The sequence below is a fragment of the Ochotona princeps genome, chromosome 5 (genome assembly GCF_030435755.1).
Source record: "Ochotona princeps isolate mOchPri1 chromosome 5, mOchPri1.hap1, whole genome shotgun sequence".
In the NCBI taxonomy this organism is placed as follows: Eukaryota; Metazoa; Chordata; class Mammalia; order Lagomorpha; family Ochotonidae; genus Ochotona; species Ochotona princeps.
The window spans coordinates 100,779,150-100,798,299 of NC_080836.1; the positions used below are offsets into that span (position 1 = coordinate 100,779,150).

The 19,150-nt window shown below is 46.3% G+C and overlaps 1 protein-coding gene across 1 annotated transcript in view; it reads right to left on the reverse strand.

Moving 5' to 3' along the window:
- Window positions 1-18,883, reverse strand: part of PID1 (phosphotyrosine interaction domain containing 1) — a 230,947-nt gene extending 212,064 nt beyond the window's left edge. Inside the window, exon 1 of the mRNA XM_012925564.3 lies at window positions 18,551-18,883. Within this exon, the coding sequence (XP_012781018.3) occupies window positions 18,551-18,580 (30 nt within the window). The 5' untranslated portion in view covers window positions 18,581-18,883. The remainder of the gene's footprint in view (window positions 1-18,550) is intronic.
- Window positions 18,884-19,150: the final 267 nt, after the last annotated feature.

Here is a 19,150-nt window from a genome sequence, read left to right on the forward strand (position 1 = left end):
TTTTGAATAAAATAAGAAAAATAATCAGAACATTTTAGCTGAGTCTATTCCCTCATTGCTATTCCACCTAGAGTCCCTGAGGATGTGGGCTGCGACATCAACACGACTTTGCCTTCTGCTTTGGATGACATTAATCTAGATTCAAATTTCAGAAGCAGACTTCCACTCCTATTTATAATGTGATTTTTAAAAGACTGTTAACACTCATGAAATTGTTATGCTACATAAAAACTCCCCCGAGTCTGTAAGGCACAAAAGAATGCAAGTGATGAAGAAATAATTTTCTCTGTGGCACACTTTCTTATATACCAGTTGCCACTAACTGCTTCAAATCAAAGTTAAATATTCTCTTGTGGGGCCAATGATTGAAATGCAAAAGATAGACAGCATCAATTGCTTAAGGAAAGCAGGTCTCTTCTAAGTTTCAAACAGAATGCCAGTATATCATACAGGAAATCAACAATACAGCATTTTATCCAGTTCTTTTAATAAAACGAATCCATTTGTGCTCTTCATCTAGAAGTCTGGATGACCATCTAAAATGAAGATAATGCCCCCTCAACTGTAAATCAAGGCAGAAATAAAGAAGCAGGACGAGAAACAACAGCTTTGAAGCCACAGCCAAATTTGCTTTTGTGCAATTCAACTAAGACTGTCAGACTGCCGAGAGCACACAGCCACTAACAGAGGAAGATGAGAGAACTAAACATGGGTGACTGCACCTTGGAAAAGATAGCTAAATAAGTGTCTGGAAGGCTCAGTGTGGTATCAGCATGTGCACAAAGAAATCCAGCAATGGAAAGAACTTTACTCCCTTAAATCTGGGAGTCGAGAGAAAAAGAATCCAAAAAACAGAGGAATGGTGCAGGTGAGAAAACACAGATGTGTTCTCAAATCACAGAGTGGTTCCACCTTCTGCGCCAAGTTCGAATCCCTTCTATGTAAATTCTGCTCTTTGTGCACTGAACATTCACGCTGGTTCCTGCGTCTCTCCCCAGCACTCACTCCCTCCAGTGTGCAACACACACCTATCCCACAAGTCAGCCCCTGTTCAGCCAGCGTATTAAGTTACACGATGAAGAAAAATGCCAATTCTCTGGTCATGGAGTAAAGAGATCAACACAGCAGAGAAACAAACATAAACTAGGAGAATGTTTTAAATCTATATGCTTCATTCATTAGACTGTTTTACTTCTAGAAATCACCATTATAAGTCTGTCAACTTCCTGAAATAGATATTGACTATTCTCTCAACCTGAATAGTTAAATATGATTTCCCAAGAGGATTCTCACCAATGGAATACTAATTTGACTTGTCCTCAAATCTGCATGTTTGCAGAGCCTTTCATTGTCTACACAGTATGGAGTTCCGAGAAGGAAGACAGGATTTGGGTGGGGGCGGGGGCAGGAGTGTCACACTATCATACTGCAGATGAACTGAGTTCGGAGAGTTCGGCTTTGAAGACTTCCACTCTGTGTGAAGGGAAAACAACAAAGGGGGTCTTGAAGACTGTGGAACTCTGTTCTCTACCAGAAGGTCAAGACTGCCAGAGCTGGAAGGCTAAAGCAGCCACCTTGCCATGGAGTGAACTTCAAAGCCATTCACGTTTTCACCAACAACTACAAACGCTTTTCAAGAAATGAAGCTCAGGCAGTCTGAGACGTGCCTTGCTGGCAATCCTAGCCCAAGCAGCTCTTTGCATTCCTGATACCATTTCCATTCCAGGCTCAGAAACAAAAAGGATTCACTTTTTACCATGTGTACCAAAATTACTTTATTTATTTTAGATGCAACAAAAGTATCATTACTTAAACTGACTCTGCTTTTTCAGTGCAGAGATTTGGCAGGAAGGTGACAGTGACATCCAAGTTATAAAAACCTTCTGATTCACAGCAGATGTCAAGAGTAGGAATACACCCTGACAAACAAAGACAAACGACGTCCTCCAAAGATGAACCAGGGTATAGAAGCTGTGGGCCAGGACTGCAGTACGATCAGGACGATCTTTGCTCAAGCCAATTAATAATGGAAGGGTATATGCAACAGAGAAATCCCAAAGGAAAAACTATCATTGCACACGTTCTTCATCCCCCAGATAGTCAGGCACACTTTTTGCAAGGAAAGTGTACCCAGATGCAAAGGCATATACACCAATGTGGGTTCCAAGCATCCTGGAGGGCTTGTGAGCATGTTTCTTCCACTGCCCCCCATGTTGACTCTCCTGTGCGCACATCACCTTCTGTGCAACAGAAGTGAAGACTGAACATCACTGGGTTCAAGGGAAATCCAAACTAAATATCAGTTTTGCAATTGTGAGTGACAACCAACAGCACTGGCTTCCTTGCAGGGATACTGGAGTGATAGTGGAACAAGACAGGGAGGAAGTATCAAGGTCAGAAAAGCTGCCAGGGTTTACACTGCGAGATGAGAGATGATCCGCAGAGGAATGCGTGGCAGAACTACCCGCTCTGGCCATTTTCAGCCATGTTTTCACCTTACCCAGGATTCTAGTTTCAGTAAGATGCTAACTAACCACATCTGGAACAACACTGAGCCCAAGGCTAGAGGACAGCACATAGAGTGACCAGATACTACCCAACCCCCCAAAAATTCAAATAAAGTCTCTCCACCAGGGTGAAGAAAAGTTGCCCAACAAAGAGGGAGTATGGCAGTCTATTCTCCATTTTCCAGCTCACACTATCATGTGTTCTTAATGCTAAAATTCATCAGAATTCCACAGCTCTGCAAGACATGGGCAGCATTAAGCACAGAGGAGACACCCCTAGGAGGGAAACAGGAGGCACCACGGCAGCAGATCTGCTCCTAGGACGACCACAGAATGTCCACAAAACACTTTGGAGCGCTTGGTGGTGGGAAACAGGAATTCCCAAAGCACCAGCAGCATTGCCGCCACTTGTGAATGTCTTTGAATTTGGATTCTCAGAGACCACGTGTGAACCAGAGTTCAAAGGCTGATGATCTGTGAGGACAAATGCTGAAATCCACTCAATTAAAAGCTATTCTCCACCCTCCAAATTTGCTCATTTTTGGAAGACATCGGTTCCAATGTTTCAAAGTCTCCAAATATGAGCCAGAAGCAGGACAATTGAGAAGTGCTGGCTGTCTCGTGTGGGAGACCAGGGCACACCAGAACCTGTACCCTCTGCTGCCTGGAAGCCCCCCAAGCCTCTGCCACATGACCATCCTGTTTTCCAATCCCCACCACACAAACTAGGACACACATGTCCCAGAGAGACTGGAAGGCAGACTCCCAGAGCTGTGCTGGGGGAGCAGCATGTGGCGCTAAACAAATCAATTCAGTCTCTAAATTATTACCACCATGGCCTTTGAGAGTCACAAGACCTCAGATCCTGTCCCAATCCCAACACACGGAGGATGTGAGAATCAGTTTCTGTGTTGGACAACGAAGCAGCTGAATGAGCTGAGAGTCCCCAAGGCCTGCACCAGCAGACTCTGTCCATCAATGACATGGGTCAAGCAAGGTCTGGAGCCAGCTGGAAGCCCCTCCCACCCACACGCAATAGCAGCTGTTCTGCTCAGGGGCAGTGAAAACCCAGGTTGTCTGTGGTCTGATTCTTCCACTTCTCGAAAGAACCAGGAAGTCCAGCTTTCCTTATAAATTCCTCTAATTTTTAAATGCTGCAAACTAATTTGTAAGGTTTTTATATGCACTGACGGAGCCAAAGAAAACATCGTTGTAGGCTGGAGCCAAACCCCAGGCCCACAGCCGGTCAACTTAAAGAACTCATGCTGTGTGTTGAAGCACCCTAACTGTGCAAAGCTCCTTCATGGTGTGTCGAAGACCACCTCTCCCATTACTGGGAAAACCTTGGGGCACTGGCATCTCAAAGGTTACAAAGAGTCCTGTGCTGCAGACCCGGACTCACTGTGTTTTATTGAGGGCTTCCCAAACGTGCTGAAAGACTGGCAAGACTCGTGTGAGCAGCTTATTGAACCTGTTCTCACTGAAACTCTCTTGGGAAACACCCACTGGCTTGGACATTCTAGATTTCACCCTACGTGAAAGAAGCAGGTCTGAAGGAGACAGAAAAAATAGAATTCACAGGCCTCTCTGATGTACCAGGGTCTTAAGTTCTGGGACTAACTTCTTAGTCATCATTCACAGCAACCAGGGACTAAGTGTCACACTCCGGATTTGCAAGTTGCAAAAATATAAACAGAACATACAAATCATAAGCCTTGAGAAAATGGACTAGGCAGTTGAACAGTCAAGATGTGAACCCATAGGAGCCTGGCTACAAACTCCATGTGTTTTTAGGCATTCACCCATCTCTACAGGTAGTCCCATCACCTTCTATTTTCCCCAAAATGCCCACTCCATGGCTCTGGATCTTGTGTTACTATCCCTCAGTTACCAGGGCATCCAGCACCTGAGCAGGTGTGAGCATATGTTGACATTGCTCAAGGTAAAAACATATTAATAACCCACAACTTCATTCAATACATGATAGCTGATTTTTTCTCATCAATTCTCAGTTAATATAAATAGATTTGATGTAGTTCATAGACACAATGCTAATACTTAACTTCTTCCTTCCTCCCTCCGAGCTTCCTCTCCCCCCTTTCTTTTTCCCCTTCTCTCTCTCTGTCTCTCTCTCCATCTTTCTCTTTCCATCTTAGTTTTTGATATAACATTCCAAATACACATCATGGCCAACAGCTTTTGTGAGGTAAATCCACATATGTTGGCAACGAACTCAGTGCTTACATGACACCCTCCACCCTGTATTCTTCTTCCTTTCTTAAAAGCAGATACATTCTATTTTTATTTGAAGGCAGAGTTAAAGAGAGAAGGAGGGAGAAAGAGAATCTTCCATTCACTGGTTCACTCCTCCATGACCACAATGGCCAGGGCAGAGCCAATCTGACGCCAGGAGCATCTTCTCAGTCTCCCACATGGGTGCAGGGGCTCAAGGCCTTGGGCCATCTTTAACTGCCTTTCTAAACCATAAGCAGGGAGCTGGATCAGACGTATAAGCTAAGACTAAAGTACTGATGCTCCAGAGAGTGCAGGGTTATGCTGGGACTATGTCCCAGTGAGTCTACAGTCAACTGAAAATGTCGTAAACCACAAACACCTCTAACAAACCTAACTTTCTGAACAATACAGTTTAACCACACCTACATTAAACGCATGCAGGACAATTACCTAAGCCTACAAGTGGGATATAACATATAACACAAAGCCTATTTTGTAATAAATAATGCAATGTATCACTGAATTTATCAAACACTATATTTAAAATGAAAAAAAAAAAAACCAGAATGGTTGGATGCTAATGCTCACATATCACAAAGCTGAAATACCATACATTGAACCTTCCTAAGTCTGGAACCGCCTGCATGGCATCTGCATTTGTTGCTGATACGGCTGCTGCTTGGTATGTGGCTATCCAACTATTCCAGCCTTGTTTCTTGAGGAAACCATTATCCTGTCTCCAGTAACTGTGCTTCAAATATGTATGTTTCCCATAAAACCTCTGAGCTGAAACCCTAACCACCAAGGTGATGGAGCCTTTTGGGCAGGTGATACAATCAAGTTAGATGGATGCTGTGGAGGGGGTCAGTCCCCTTAGCCTCAGGGGAGTTCATCTAATCCTTCCACCACCCAGGGAGATCACAGCCAAGAGGTGCCATTTCTACAGGACAGGAACTGGGCCCTCACCAGTCACTGAATCTGCAGGCCACTTACCCTCAGATGTCTGTTCTCCACTCCTATGGCAAAGAAGGCTATGTTTGTACAAGTTTCTCAGTCTATGGAACTGAGCAGCCTGAGACACTAGGAAAGTGTCTTTCTTACACCTTTGTTAAAATGACATGACCTTCTAACCAAACAGGAAGGAATAGCTGCTGAAATTCATGACACCCATACTCTTGGACTCAGCCACTCCAATTTTGGCAGTTCATTCTAAGCAAATACAAGTACATATGGATAATGCTATTTACAGCAGGTGGAAAAAAAAAGACACAGATACAACCCCAAGTACTCTCTCATTGGGAAACAATTAACAAAGTTTCAACTGAATACCACAAAAAAAATTTAGGCAGGTATTACAAGAAATGTGTTGAGGCTACATGTCTTAATCACATGAAACACTCTAAATTGAAAAAAATGTTCCTGTTACAGAGTAGTTAGAGGATTAGATGGACACATGAGTGGATGGATGGACGATGAAAGATAAAATCACTGTATTATAAAAATACATGAAGCAAATCTTAAATGTGCACTTTTATAAGCACTTACAAAATGCTAAGAAAATTGTGGGAAAACTACCAACTAGATCATATGTGTTTCTTTCATGTTAGAATTCAGAATGCAGAAAGAGATGAATGGTTTTGTACACTTACGCTATTCAAAGCAGACGCTATTTTTAAAATCCGAGAAAAAGTATACAAAAACAGCCACAACATGCAGCTCAAGCAGCACACCGTTTCACTGCACTGCCACTTGGAAAAACCTCTCACTGCCTTTTCCTACCACTGCTCAAGTTGGACGAAACAAGAAAACTATCTTTCAAGGCTTATTTTTTATTTACTTAAAAGGCATAGTGACAAAGAGAGGCAGAGACAGAGAGAGATCTTCCGTCTGTTGGTTCACTACTCACATGGCCACGACAGCTGGAACTGGGCCAGACCAAATCCAGGAAATTCCTCCCTGCCTCCCACATAGACACAAGGGTCTGAACACTTGGGCCATCTTCACTGCTTCTCTGGCACATGAGCAGAAAGCTTGATTGGAAATGAAGCAGCCAGGACTGAGTGAGTACTCATATGGGATCCCAGGGTCACAGGCAGCAGCTAAACCGACCCTGCCACAATACCAGGCCCAGAAAATTCTACAGTGAAGGTTACAGTTTCAACTGCATCACCACCTCCAAATTCATATGCTAAAGTCCTAACCCCTTGTGTGACATATATGATCTTGTTTGGAAACAGGGGCTTTACATATACAACTCTCAAGACAAGCTTATAGTGGAATAAGAGAGCCCTTCCTCCAATATGGCTGGTCTCCTTTACAGAAGGATATTAGACATGGACATGCACACAGGGAAAGCACTGTCAAGATTTCAGTTACACAGATGGGTTGGGGATTGCCAGGAAACCCCCAGGTGTTGGCAAAGAGCCAGGGAACGTGTTCTCTTCCACCTCAGAAGGAATCAAAACCACCCAAACCTCGAGTTCAGAACCAGGAGACCACGAGTACCATGGCTTAGGCCTCCTACTCAAGCAGCTCTAGGGAACTAATACACCAAATGACAAAGAATTTAGGTTCAAGCCAGACAGCAAGTCACCAGTAACAGCTCACACAGCCTCGGCTCTGTTCCTAGGAGATCTGAAAACCAAACAGGAGACACTCACTCCCCTTCTAGGAGGTGTTGATCCCCCAAGGTGCTGCTCACACTCAAGGGGCTGAGCAGAAGGCAGCAAAGCAGGCGATGGGCTAGGCCTTGGATTCCCAGTTACTGGGACCTGAAGAGCCTGCATCCATCCAGTCTCCAGGGGAGGCAATGGTTAAGGATCCCTGCTCCTGGGAAGCCACTCCAGCCCACACTTCCAGGCACCAAGAAGAAAGAGAAACATCCTTATAAAGCACCCTTGGAAGAAGAGAATGGAAAACAAAGCAGGGAATCAGTGGGGAGGGGAAGGGACTTGGGGAGAGGGAGGGAAACCTAATGCCTATTAAATTGTGTCATGAAACAAAATTTATATATATATATATATAATTTTAAAAATTAAAACTCAAAAAAAGAAAGAAAAAGCAGCAAGCAAACACTGGGGCCACGCATTCTAAGAACAGAACCCAAGAGAAGAGCTTTGCAGGGACACCAGCACCTGCCTCATCTCCAGAGGAGCAGCAACATTTACGCCCCTCATAGCACTAACAATGAAAACACAGACTTGCTGAGGAGAGCAGGCCTCACAGGCAACTCCTGGGGCAGGGGCTGCGGGGAGCTGGCCTTGCGGCATAGCAGCCAAAGCGGCCACTCAGACACCAGCATTCCATATGGGCAGAGCTTCAAGTCTTAGCTGTTCCACTTGTGATCCAGTTCCATGTTAATGTGCCAGGGTAGGCAGTAAAGGATGAACCAATGCTTGGTCCCCTGCACTCACATGGAAACCCAGAAGACGCTCCTGGCTCCAGCTTCAGTTTAGCCATCTAGGGACTGAACCAGCAGATGGAAGAGATCTTTCTCTCATTCTCTCTCTTGCTTCCTGTGACTCTGCCTTTCGAAAAAAAAAAAAAAAAAAAAACCTCTGAGAAAAAAAATGAGCGCCAGGGACAGCTGCTCGGTCACTTGGGATGACCACACTCCACATCAAAGCTCCTGCTGATGACCCAGCAGCCTGCTAACAGGAAGCAGATGTTGGCTCAGGTCCATGGGTCCTTGCCACCCATGTGGGAAACCGAGACTGAGTTTTGGGCTCGTGATTTCCACTTGGTCCTAGTCCGAATGTTGCTGGAACCAGGGGAGTGAACCAATGACTGGTTTAATTTTTCTCTGTCTTACTCAGTCTCACTCTTCCCTTCGGGTGTGCATACGGTGTATGTATGCATCTGTCTTTAACTAAAATGAAAATAAACAAAATTTGCTTCAAAAAAAAGTGAGTTTCAGAATTTAAAAAAACTACTTTTTACAACAAAAGCTGATGCAGATACCAAGCGAAAAACAAAAATAAGCAAAACCCTTGGCCAGATGCAAATGATCTGTGCCAGGTAATTATCCTAGTGTCAACGTGAAATGCATTTGCACCTGCTAACACATTTCCCTCATTGGAAAGAGGCAAGTCACGGGGCCTGCTACCCAGAGACAGGACAGAAACTCTTGCCACTGTAGCGTTCTGAGAACAAAAAGATCCTTAGTCTTGCCTGCCTGGAAAAGTTTCACTGAAGTGTTCCTTGACGTCACTGTCTTCCCTCCCCAGCGCAAGCAAGTAATCCCCACACTTACCCACCCTCAGCTTTGAAACCACGGAGCTCATCTTCCTGAGCTCCTCCCCTTAGCAGCACTGCTTCACACTCAGGGCATTGCAAGAGCGTAGACTTTCCTCTGCCTGCCTTCAATTATTACAAGTTCGCTGGACATAAATTCACATTCAGTAAAAAAGAGAAATCTGTACAGAAACATTTGCTTTGTCCCAGCACATGAAAATCAGGGCTCCCCAGATCAGAAGTAGAATGACCAAACATGGTCCAAAAGCAGTATGGTTTCACTGGTCTAATACTTTACTAGGATGTTGCAACAAACAAGGTTGTTTCAGATCACAGGAAGTCATTCTCTCACAGGTGGCAAGCTAAAACACAATGAAGATGTTCAAAGGACCACACTCCACTCAAAGTCTTGGACACCTGACAGACACTCCAAGCTTCCAGGGGTTTTCAGCCATCTGCGAAGCCTCTGCGCTTATGGCATCACTCCATTCTCAGCCTCTCTCTTCCCATGCCTTCTAGTTAGAGTACCCTCTCGTGTCTTCACATCTCTCCTTATACGGACCCCAATCATTGGCTGTAGGACCCACCCTAACCCAGGTCAATCTTACAGTTTGTTACAATTACATAAGCACAAATTCTATTTACAAAGTTACTTTCTAGGTACCAGCAGTTAAGAGTCTAGTGTAATTTTCAAGGGGGACACAATTCAATCTATAACAAGGAAAGACTTGGACTTAAGTCTGAAATTTGGTTCTTTCTTGAATGTGTTGAAAATGTCCAACAGTCAAATAATAAGATTCTCAACTAACACAAAGGCCTAAACAAACATAGTGGGTGACAAGTTTTCTTATGTAAGTTCTATTAGGGCCTAGGTTCAGCCACTACTTAATGAATGATCTAAGATAGTTTCATCTTATCACTAAATCCTCTTTAGCAGATAGATTTTGAACCTTACAGTTTATTATTTACAAATAGCAATATAGTTGCTGCAATGCCAGACATCACATCAATGGCTCAGAAAGAAGAGAGACAATGAGGAAGAGCTTCCCTAACAAAGGAACTTGCTTATTTGTTATTTGTGAAGATAAGCCATCCCACGTAGCCATCTCTTACTTCCAACTGGTTAAAAATCAGCTCCTGACAATACTTATGCAAAATACAGGAAATTTTTATGGTTAGACACAACCACCCTCCCTAGGAACATGTTTGCTGACCCAGTTAGGATGTTGTCAGCAAGAGCTAAGGTGGGAGGGCTGGTGGGGAGTTAACGGACTCAAGCAAAAGTTACCTATGTTCTCTGAGCATTGTGTTAGCCATAAAAATGAGAAACAATATCCCTGCCTCTTATGCTTTTCTCTAAGGGCTAAAGATGCTTTCTCTATAAGGCCAAATGTTTGCAACACGAGCCACAAGGCACAGTGCTTAGCAGTCTGCTAGATGGGAAATTCAGCTTTGCCTGGAACATAGTAAGTGCTAAGTAAAAGCTGGCTGCTATTCTTCCTATTATAATGAAAACCACCGCTAGTAATTTGAGAATCAGCCTGCATAAAGGGCAGTAAGATTTCTCCACACCTAACAGTGAACCTGGCTAGAAAAATCAGTCACCAACAAAACCCCTTGTGAGTGACAGCTGCCAGGTGTCAGCGCTAGAGCGTGGGGAAAACTGGACCAAAGCATCCCTTCTCCTATCGTGCTGATGGGCACCAAGGTCAGCAAGGTCAATGAGAAAACCTGCCAAACCCTGTGACCCTCCAGCTGAGTGGCGGAGCGCAGCCAAGTCCTCAGTGGCTTTTCAGAATGACCTGACTAACTAAAATATTCCAGAGCAGTAGGTTCTCAACTCAGTGGTGTATCAGGACTTGCTAACAGTCATCTTCAGCATGATTTCCCTCAAAGTATTTGTATCAGGAAAGGATACTGCTTCATCTGCTCCTTGAGTCATTACCTTGGCCTGACCCAGTTCCTACCCATCAGAGGTGCTTCTGAGGCCACTGCAAAACTGACCATGGAACCTCCATCCACCCCCACTCGTGCAGTAACTGCGGCAGTGGATCCCATTTTACTGGAAATCAACAGTCAGGGTGCCTGCCCAAGTAAGCAGACGAGCCAAGAGCGAGCCAATCAGGGAACAGAGCAACATCATGAAACGTGAGTAAACACAACTTTGACCAAGAAGGGACAAAAGCGTCAGTTCTCTGAATTGACGACAACAACCCTCTTCGCAGGAACCCCGGCCCACCTGCAAATACTTGGTGTGACCCTTGAAGTGTAGCAAACGTACAGGCAAAGGTTGATGTGGGAGAAGATGGGGGCCTGGACACACCACAAAACTCTGTTCCTGAAGGAACCAGCCTTTTTTTTTTTTAGGTTTTATTTTTTAAGATTCATTTTTAAAATTTATTTATTCATTATTTCTTTTTATTATTATTATCATTTTATGAAACGGTTCCATAGACCCTGGGGAACAAAAGTAAAAGAATATGCCTCTTCCAAGCCCCCAAATGATACTCAAAGATGTTACTCAAAGATGTTCTCTTGACAGAGAAGAAGAATAGTAGCCACCAAAACCAAAGGCAAACGTGAAGAACATTCCAGTAAAATGACAACAGACGACTACATCAATGAACAATCCATTGCTAAAATGACAGGACCAAAAAACCACCCATTCATACTAACCCTGAATGTAAATAGCTTAAACTCATTAATCAAACATCATAGATTAGTAGACTGGATTAAAAAAAATTAAACCTATCTATTTGTTGCCTACTGGAGACACATCTCACCAACAAAGACCAGCGGAAAGTTTACCTCATGGATTTTGACTATTTTTTTTGGTTAGTTTCATCTCTTCAAAACACTTTCTTCCTCATTAAGCTCTTCACTGACTTATAGATCGTACAGTAGCATCATTTTCCTTAAGAAGATTCTTGACTTTCTTTTTCATTTCTTAAAAGACACATTAGTCATTTGTTAACATGTTATTTAACTTCATGATGTTGTTAATTTCTTCTTTCTCCCCATTGTTGATTTCATTTTGTGGCTTTTCATTTAAGGGATGTACAGTCACTGTATAAAGGAAACTATCATATCCAGTAACATGTTATTTAATTTTATGGCATTGCAAATTTCTATTTTTCTTCCTGTTGTTGATTTTATATTGCTTTTCATTTAAGGGGATGTACAGTAACTGTGTAATGGAGACTGTCACATCCAGATGTGAGGATACAATGCAGAATTCATCTCTACTTCCAGACAAAGATGGACTCCCAATGAAACTGTTAACTATATCTTGACAATAGGATGCTGGACTCTGCCATAGTCCATGCCCACGATGACAGACATATGACTATTTATGAAGAACTAAACTATAGTAATAATATAGGGGAACTCAGTTGGGAGGAAGGGAATTTGGGGAGGGGGTAAAGGAACCGGCCTTTAAACACTACAGAGAAGTACACCTTGGCATTCAGCACCTGCTTCATACCAAACGTCAGCAAAGGACACGTCTTTGTTTTACAGATGTGAATAGAGCAACACTGGAAAAATTATGAAACTCAACCAAATTATCACTAGTAAGCAGCAGAATCAGAATCATTTCCTAAATAGATAAATTTGCTTTTTGTAAGCTAGCTTTGGTCCAAAGGATTCCTGACTCAGGAAACAACCCAGCTCATGAGGTCATTACCAGAACTTTCAGGAGTAGCTGTTGCTTCCTCAGTGGAAACACAGGAGGGAAAGGGGTCCTTGGCCACCAGGCCTGGGAAGGGAGACCTCAGCAAGATGAGGGACCCAGCAGCATTGACATCGAGCAGAGGAACTCAATGAGTACTGGACACGTGGAGGTATGAAGCAGGTCTGTATCTTCCCCTTGACACCTTGCTCTTCTAGTCCTTGGGCCTGGAGTTGGCCCTGGTGAATACCCCAATACTTCATCACTGGCTAGTAGTGAAACTTCAGCAAACCATTGTCTTACATTAAGGTAAAGAGATAGCAGACTAATGTCACAGGCCTTGAAGGCCTCTGGACAAGCATCTCAATTATTTCTCCTTGTTCTACTTACATAAAGCCCTCATTTAGATGCAGGCCCATAGGGGCTGAGAGAGGCACACTGCAGTCCCTGAGTGGTTGGGACTACTGTTATTTGCTGACCGCTAACAAGTCCCTGAACGGCTGCTATTCACAAAGTAAAATACTCCTGCAAAAGGCAGCTTGAGCTCCAGTAGTGTTAGGGAGGGCTGTCTGCCTGATTCTTCCAGAATCACTCCAGAGATCGTTTGCCTGGCAGAATGGAGTCAGCGTGGAGGGAAGGAGGGAGAGAGCTAATTTGGAACATCAAATAAAGTTGCCCAATATTGGAAGATAACCCAGTACAGTCAACATGAAGCAGCCATTAAGCAATGAGTAACCAGGGGGCAGAGATTTTTTCGCTCAGGGACTACATTCTGCACATTTCCTGATAGAGATTTTGCTGACAAGCTCAGAGAAAGACACAATGATGTAAGATGGAATTCTCCTTCTTAGAGAGACGAGGACTTCCAATGCACGCTCTGTCCAAGTTGCATTTCTGTACAAATGTGGTTTAATGCTCTATGCTTGCTCAACCACAAAGGATGAGATAAACAGCAAATTCTAGAATAGACTTAGTGAAAGTCTATTCTAGAATAAGCAAAGGAGCTGTTGCTTATTTTAAGGGACTGCTCTGGAATGCTTCCCGCCCTTCCCCCACGTCTATCTAAACTCAGAATGACTGCCTACACAACCATGCTGGTTCACCAACTTTCAAGGTCCCTCGGATATAAATGGCATGGGTTCCACTTGAAAAGAGGCTTACACAGCACACAAGATTTCCAGTTAAACATGACACAACAGCTTCTGTTTCCCAAATATTTAAGCCACCCAAACAGAGCAGCCTTCAGTCAACACAGGCAATCGCATGGCTTCAACAAGAAACACAAAAGAACTTCCCACAGCTGATTCAATTGATCAGCAACAATACTGCCAATATGTTTGGTGCATGACACGTCATCTCATCCACTCACCCTACAGTGAAGTGGCCAGAAAGTAGGGTTTGGAGGCAAATCACGTATTCAAATTTAAGCTCGGTTCATTTCTAGCTGCTTGCATATGGCCAAGACATTTCTACCCTCTGGTCTTCTGTTGATCTACAGGTCACAGATGAAAGTGATTACCAGAGTTCTACGGGGTAGATAATTTATACAATACTCCTGGGACATAGTGCCACACAGAGAGCATGCTCCACAAAAGCAGGCTGCTGGGCCCAGCATGGTAGCCTAGTAGATAAAGTCCTTGCCTTGCACATGTCAGGATCCCATATGAGTGCCCAATCTAATCCTAGCAGCCCCAATTCCCACCCAGCTCCCTGCTTGTAGCCTGAGAATTCAGTCGAGGATGGCCCAAAGCCCTGGGACCCTGCACTCACATGGGAGACCCAGAAGAGGCTTCGGGCTCCTGGCCTCAGATCAGTGCAGCTCCAGCCATTGCACCACCTTGGGAGTGAATCAATGGAAGATCTTCCTCTCGGTCTCTCCTCCTTTCTGTATATATGACTTTCCAATAACAATTTTTAAAAAATGAAAAAAAGCCAGCTGCTGGTACTACCCTGTCCCTGTTGGAGGTTCCTCTTGCCAATCTGGCCTGCCTAGAACACTGTGAGATTTGCCAGTTTCTCTCTCTCTCTCTCTCTCTCTCCTCTCACTTTTTCTCCACCTGGTGAGTCATGTTGGATGATCTCCCACTGATGTGTTCAAGCGTTCTTCGGCCTCTTGGCTTATCAGAGACTAGAAACAAGTGTGTAACAATCCACACTGCAAGTCATAACAGGCTAGACACAGAGGACAAAGGAGAGTACGGACAAGGTAATCCTGGGGGAAGAAGGAGCCCCCCATCAAAAAACCCCAAGGGTTCAGTGAGGAACTTCAACCTCATTAGCAGCTGGAAGCTTACACATCATCTTCAGGACCTGTCCCCCTGCCCTCCCTGTTCCATAACCTTGGAAAGTGCTGCTGTGCAGCTCTCCTCCAAAACCAGAGGAAAAAGGAAGGGAAAAAGGAGAAAATACAGCCCAGCCTGAGAAACCAAACTCAGTTCTGTGGTATGTCCTGGACTGCCTGGATCTGCATCTCTGGGAAGGCAAACGGATGACTAAATTAGAACCTTGACAATAACCGGGCTCATGAGACGGTGGCTCTACACAGACCCCACAGCTAGAACGTGCAAGCAATTGTTTCACACACATCCATATGATCATATTCTACTCGGTGTTTGTATAGCACCAACACAGAGCTGTGGCAGCCTCCTCTGCTTCCAGCTCAGTCTCAATTCAGCTCCCTCCCAACCTGCAAAAGAACGCATCAGGTAAACTCACTGAAGACCGTCCCTGGGGCCCACGCACTCCCCTGTGGAGACATCAGAGAACCTTGGTGCATGGGTGACTGTGTCACTTCTAAGGGCTCTCCTCCCAGGTTCTCCCTACCCCCACCCCAGCACAGCAGTCAGGCCATGCAGGAAGTCCACGCAAATGTTGAAATACCAAGGCCATAAGGAATCTCAGCTCTGAGATGAAAAACCAAGGCTTAGCCTTGTTCCTACTGAAAAGTCCCTTTGACTTTTTAAAGAGTCTGTTTCAAATCTACTTCTTTTAAAATTTACAACTCTCAGGAGACTCTCCAAGAAAAAAAATTAAAGTCCACTGTGCAGAAGAGAAGGTGAAAAGAGAAGAATCCATATTTATTTATCTTTTGCCAGTTGGGGTGGTAATATAAGCCCTCGCATGCCTTTTGACCCTGTTCTGTGTCTCAGGGCAGCGGCCCCCAGCGAGGGCTCCAGCGGGATGCGGCAGAAGTTTTAATATTCAAGGGAGCCGATGAACTTGCCACAGTTCTGTGAATGAGAAACCATCCAGCTCAGCCCGGCTCGGGGCTCAGGGCAACAGGTCTGTGTGCTCATACTGGATTTGGGCCAAAGGGCTAAACCTCAGCTCAGAAAAGATCAGCACCAGTTTTTTTGTTTTAATTCGACAAAGAAGTGCGAATAATCCTGAAAATCAAAGTTGATCAAGGATGCTATCTGCAGAACCGGGAGCCATTTCCGCTCTCCGAAGTCATTCATCTGACCGTGGAGTCTTAGGAAAGTTTGTCTCACTCCCAGAAGGGACCTCCGCAGTGGGTGTCATCTGATGGGAACTCCATGAAGAAAGGGTGTCGTTCTGCTCTTCCTGGACTTGGGTGCTAAATGAGCTGCCTCCAGCCTACCAGAGCACTGCAGACAGACTTCCTTGACACACACCCTTCACTCCAGTTCTCCAAGAGAATGTTTGTACGAAACATTACTGATGCCAAAGGAGGATGGGGCTCACACAAGAGCGGGGTCCATGGTTCACTTCCCCACCCAGCCATTCCCGTGGCTGACTCCAGTCACGGAATCTGGACATGGCAAAGCAAGCACTCAAAGAGGAAGTGGCAATGAATGTTGCTACATGATGGTGCCTTGAGGGCAAAAAAGGGGAAGGAAGAAAATCCCAGACTGCAAATAGAGACGTGACAAAGATTACCACATGGAATGTAAATAAAATATTCTTACTAGCAGTTCACGCACCAGCTCACTCTCAACAGCTCCCTCCCCCAGAAGCAGAAAGAAAACAGACAGACTGTGTGTGTCTCATGGCTAGTCCAGAAGAGGCCTGGGTAGGAAGCCTTCTTCCTATGTGGGCTCACTTTCCTGATCCCCAGGCAAAAGATGTACTTTCAGAAGAGAAATGGGTTGGCCAGTCAGTTTCCTTGTAGAGAGCCTGAAGCTGCCCCCCTGTGTTGGTAAGCACGTCCATGATTAGAACTCACTGATGAGCCCTGTTTACCAGAGCTCCCCAAAGCCTGAAACCCAAGCTCTCTCCACACGGCACCTTGAAATAAACACGTGGCAAACACAAACTCTAAGAAACAAGCCTTGTGCCAAAGACGCACACGGGCATATTCCATGGTGCCAACAGGCAGACACATCCAGTGCCAAGGGTCCGGCGCACCACCGTGTGCAGGATGCCCTATGTGGTTCAGGCCGACGGGGAGACCTGCTACATGGGCACACTGCAGAGGCGCAGCTCCCGCGGCCAGGGAGGGCACCGGAGCTCCCTGGGCCATGTCTCTCTAAGAACTTCTGGGAGCTCCTGTGCTTGAATGGGACCTATCCCTGCCTCAATTATTCTGCCCCTTGAGAGGAAATTTTATGCCTTGAACTGCAGGAGAAATTCAAATGAATCAATTCAAGAATAACCACCTTCCCTCCATGCCCCCCCACCAAAATGTTTTTAAAACCACCTTCACATCACATTCTGTTAAGTATTTTTTTAAAGAGCCCAGCAGGCACTGAGAGGGCTGGCCACTGGCTGCTGTGCCTGTGGGGTTTCTGGCGTCTGTTTAAAACTCCAGGGAACTGGCCCAATGTCTGGGACTCTGTTAAAGTGAACACACCCCTCCCCAGACATTGTGGCCCAGGAGGCTTGGCAGAGCGCTAAGGGGGCATCTCTCTCTGCTGAATGCATTACCCCCTGCAGGTGAATCCCGCCCAGGAGGCCCTGAAGCCAACCACCTAAGGACTGGGGGCTTGGGAGGGTCCCAGGGTCCCCTGAGAAGCCTGGTCAGCCAGCCAGCCGGGACCTGTCTTCTCTGTCATGGTCCTGCAGTGTGGCACTTTACCACTTAAACACTATTTCAAAGTTGACTAGGAAAAAATGAGGTTCTGAGGTCTCCCCAAGCTGAACCTTGGGATTCAGTGAATTGGGGCAGGCAGGTGAGCTGCTCCGCCACCCCCGCAGACCGGTTCCCTGCAAAATGCTGTCCTATGCCAGAACAGCCACCGAGTGAGTGCCTCTGGGCAAACACCCCTCTCACTCACCCAAACCCCCTCCCCACCTCCAGAGTCCAAACCAAAAGTAGTGGAGCATCTCAGGAGCCCATGACACAAAACTTCCAAAGGACTGACTGACCAGAGACCCAACTATGGCTGGCCCAACTTCCAAGTATCTGGAGGGGCAGAAGGCTTCGAGCGAGATGAAAAGAGAGAGCCAAGAAAGAGTGAGAAAAAAATAAGTAGCACACCACGACCGAGCCAAACCAAGCTCGTTATTTCCAAATTATATTGGCAAATGAATGCCTTCACAAATCATTTTTCTGTGTCTTTCCTGGAGACAAAAAGGAGAGAGACAGAAAAATCTAGATCCAAAAGCGCTAACCCCAGCCTGGTAAAATTCCTGTCAGTGCGAGGCAACCTAAAATTGCGGGTCAAAAAGCCGGACACTGGAGATCAACGCGCACACAAACGCGCTGCCAAGCCAAAGTTGCAGCGCCCGGAGCCTTGTGGTGGTCAGTTTCATCATCCCAGGGCCCCGCCGGGCGCCGGGCGCCGGGCGCCGGGCGCCGGGCTCCAGACTAAGCCGCCAGCATCACGTTACCGTAGATCCGTGTGCCTGGACCCTTTTGGAAAAGCCCCTCTGGTCTCCTCCGACCCGCACCTCCTCCTTCAGGCTGGTCCCAGGCCTCCCCGGACCGCCCCCCCTCCCATACCTGCAGGCGCTCCGTGGCCGGCTGCCACATCTTTCAGCCGCGCGGGGTTTGGCGGGGGAGCTGCGAAGCAGACTCTGGATCACGCCGTGCGGGGAGCCGGGGAGACGTGCTCCCGCTTCACATCGAGGGGCTTGCGTCCTGGTGCGGGCCGCCGCCGGGTGAGCACAGAGGGCTGCAAGCGCGAGGGGGCGGCGCGGTGCCACCGGCAACTCGTGGGCACGGCGGCGCGCCGGCTGTCCTGGCGCAGCTGCGAGAGGACTACGCAGCTCCGCCCGGGCCCCGCGAGCGCACGGCGGCCGCTCCCTCCGCCCCCGTCGTCGCCGCCGCCCGGACCTGCGCGCTCTCAGCTTGCCCGGAGAGGGCGCCCTAAGCGGCAGCCGGAGCCCTGGGGACTGCTGTGGGGAGCTGGGGGCTGCAGCCGAGGCTGCCCCCACCTCCGGCGAGGGAAAAATCGGGGGTCCCGAAGCGCGCAGGAGCGCAGTAGAAGCACCCTCCCCCAACAAACACACACAGGACAACTGGGTTTAGGACAGGGTCCTAGGCCAACAGGGCAGGGAAGGACTTTAAGACCAATGGAGGGTGGAGGCTTTTGCAAGAAGG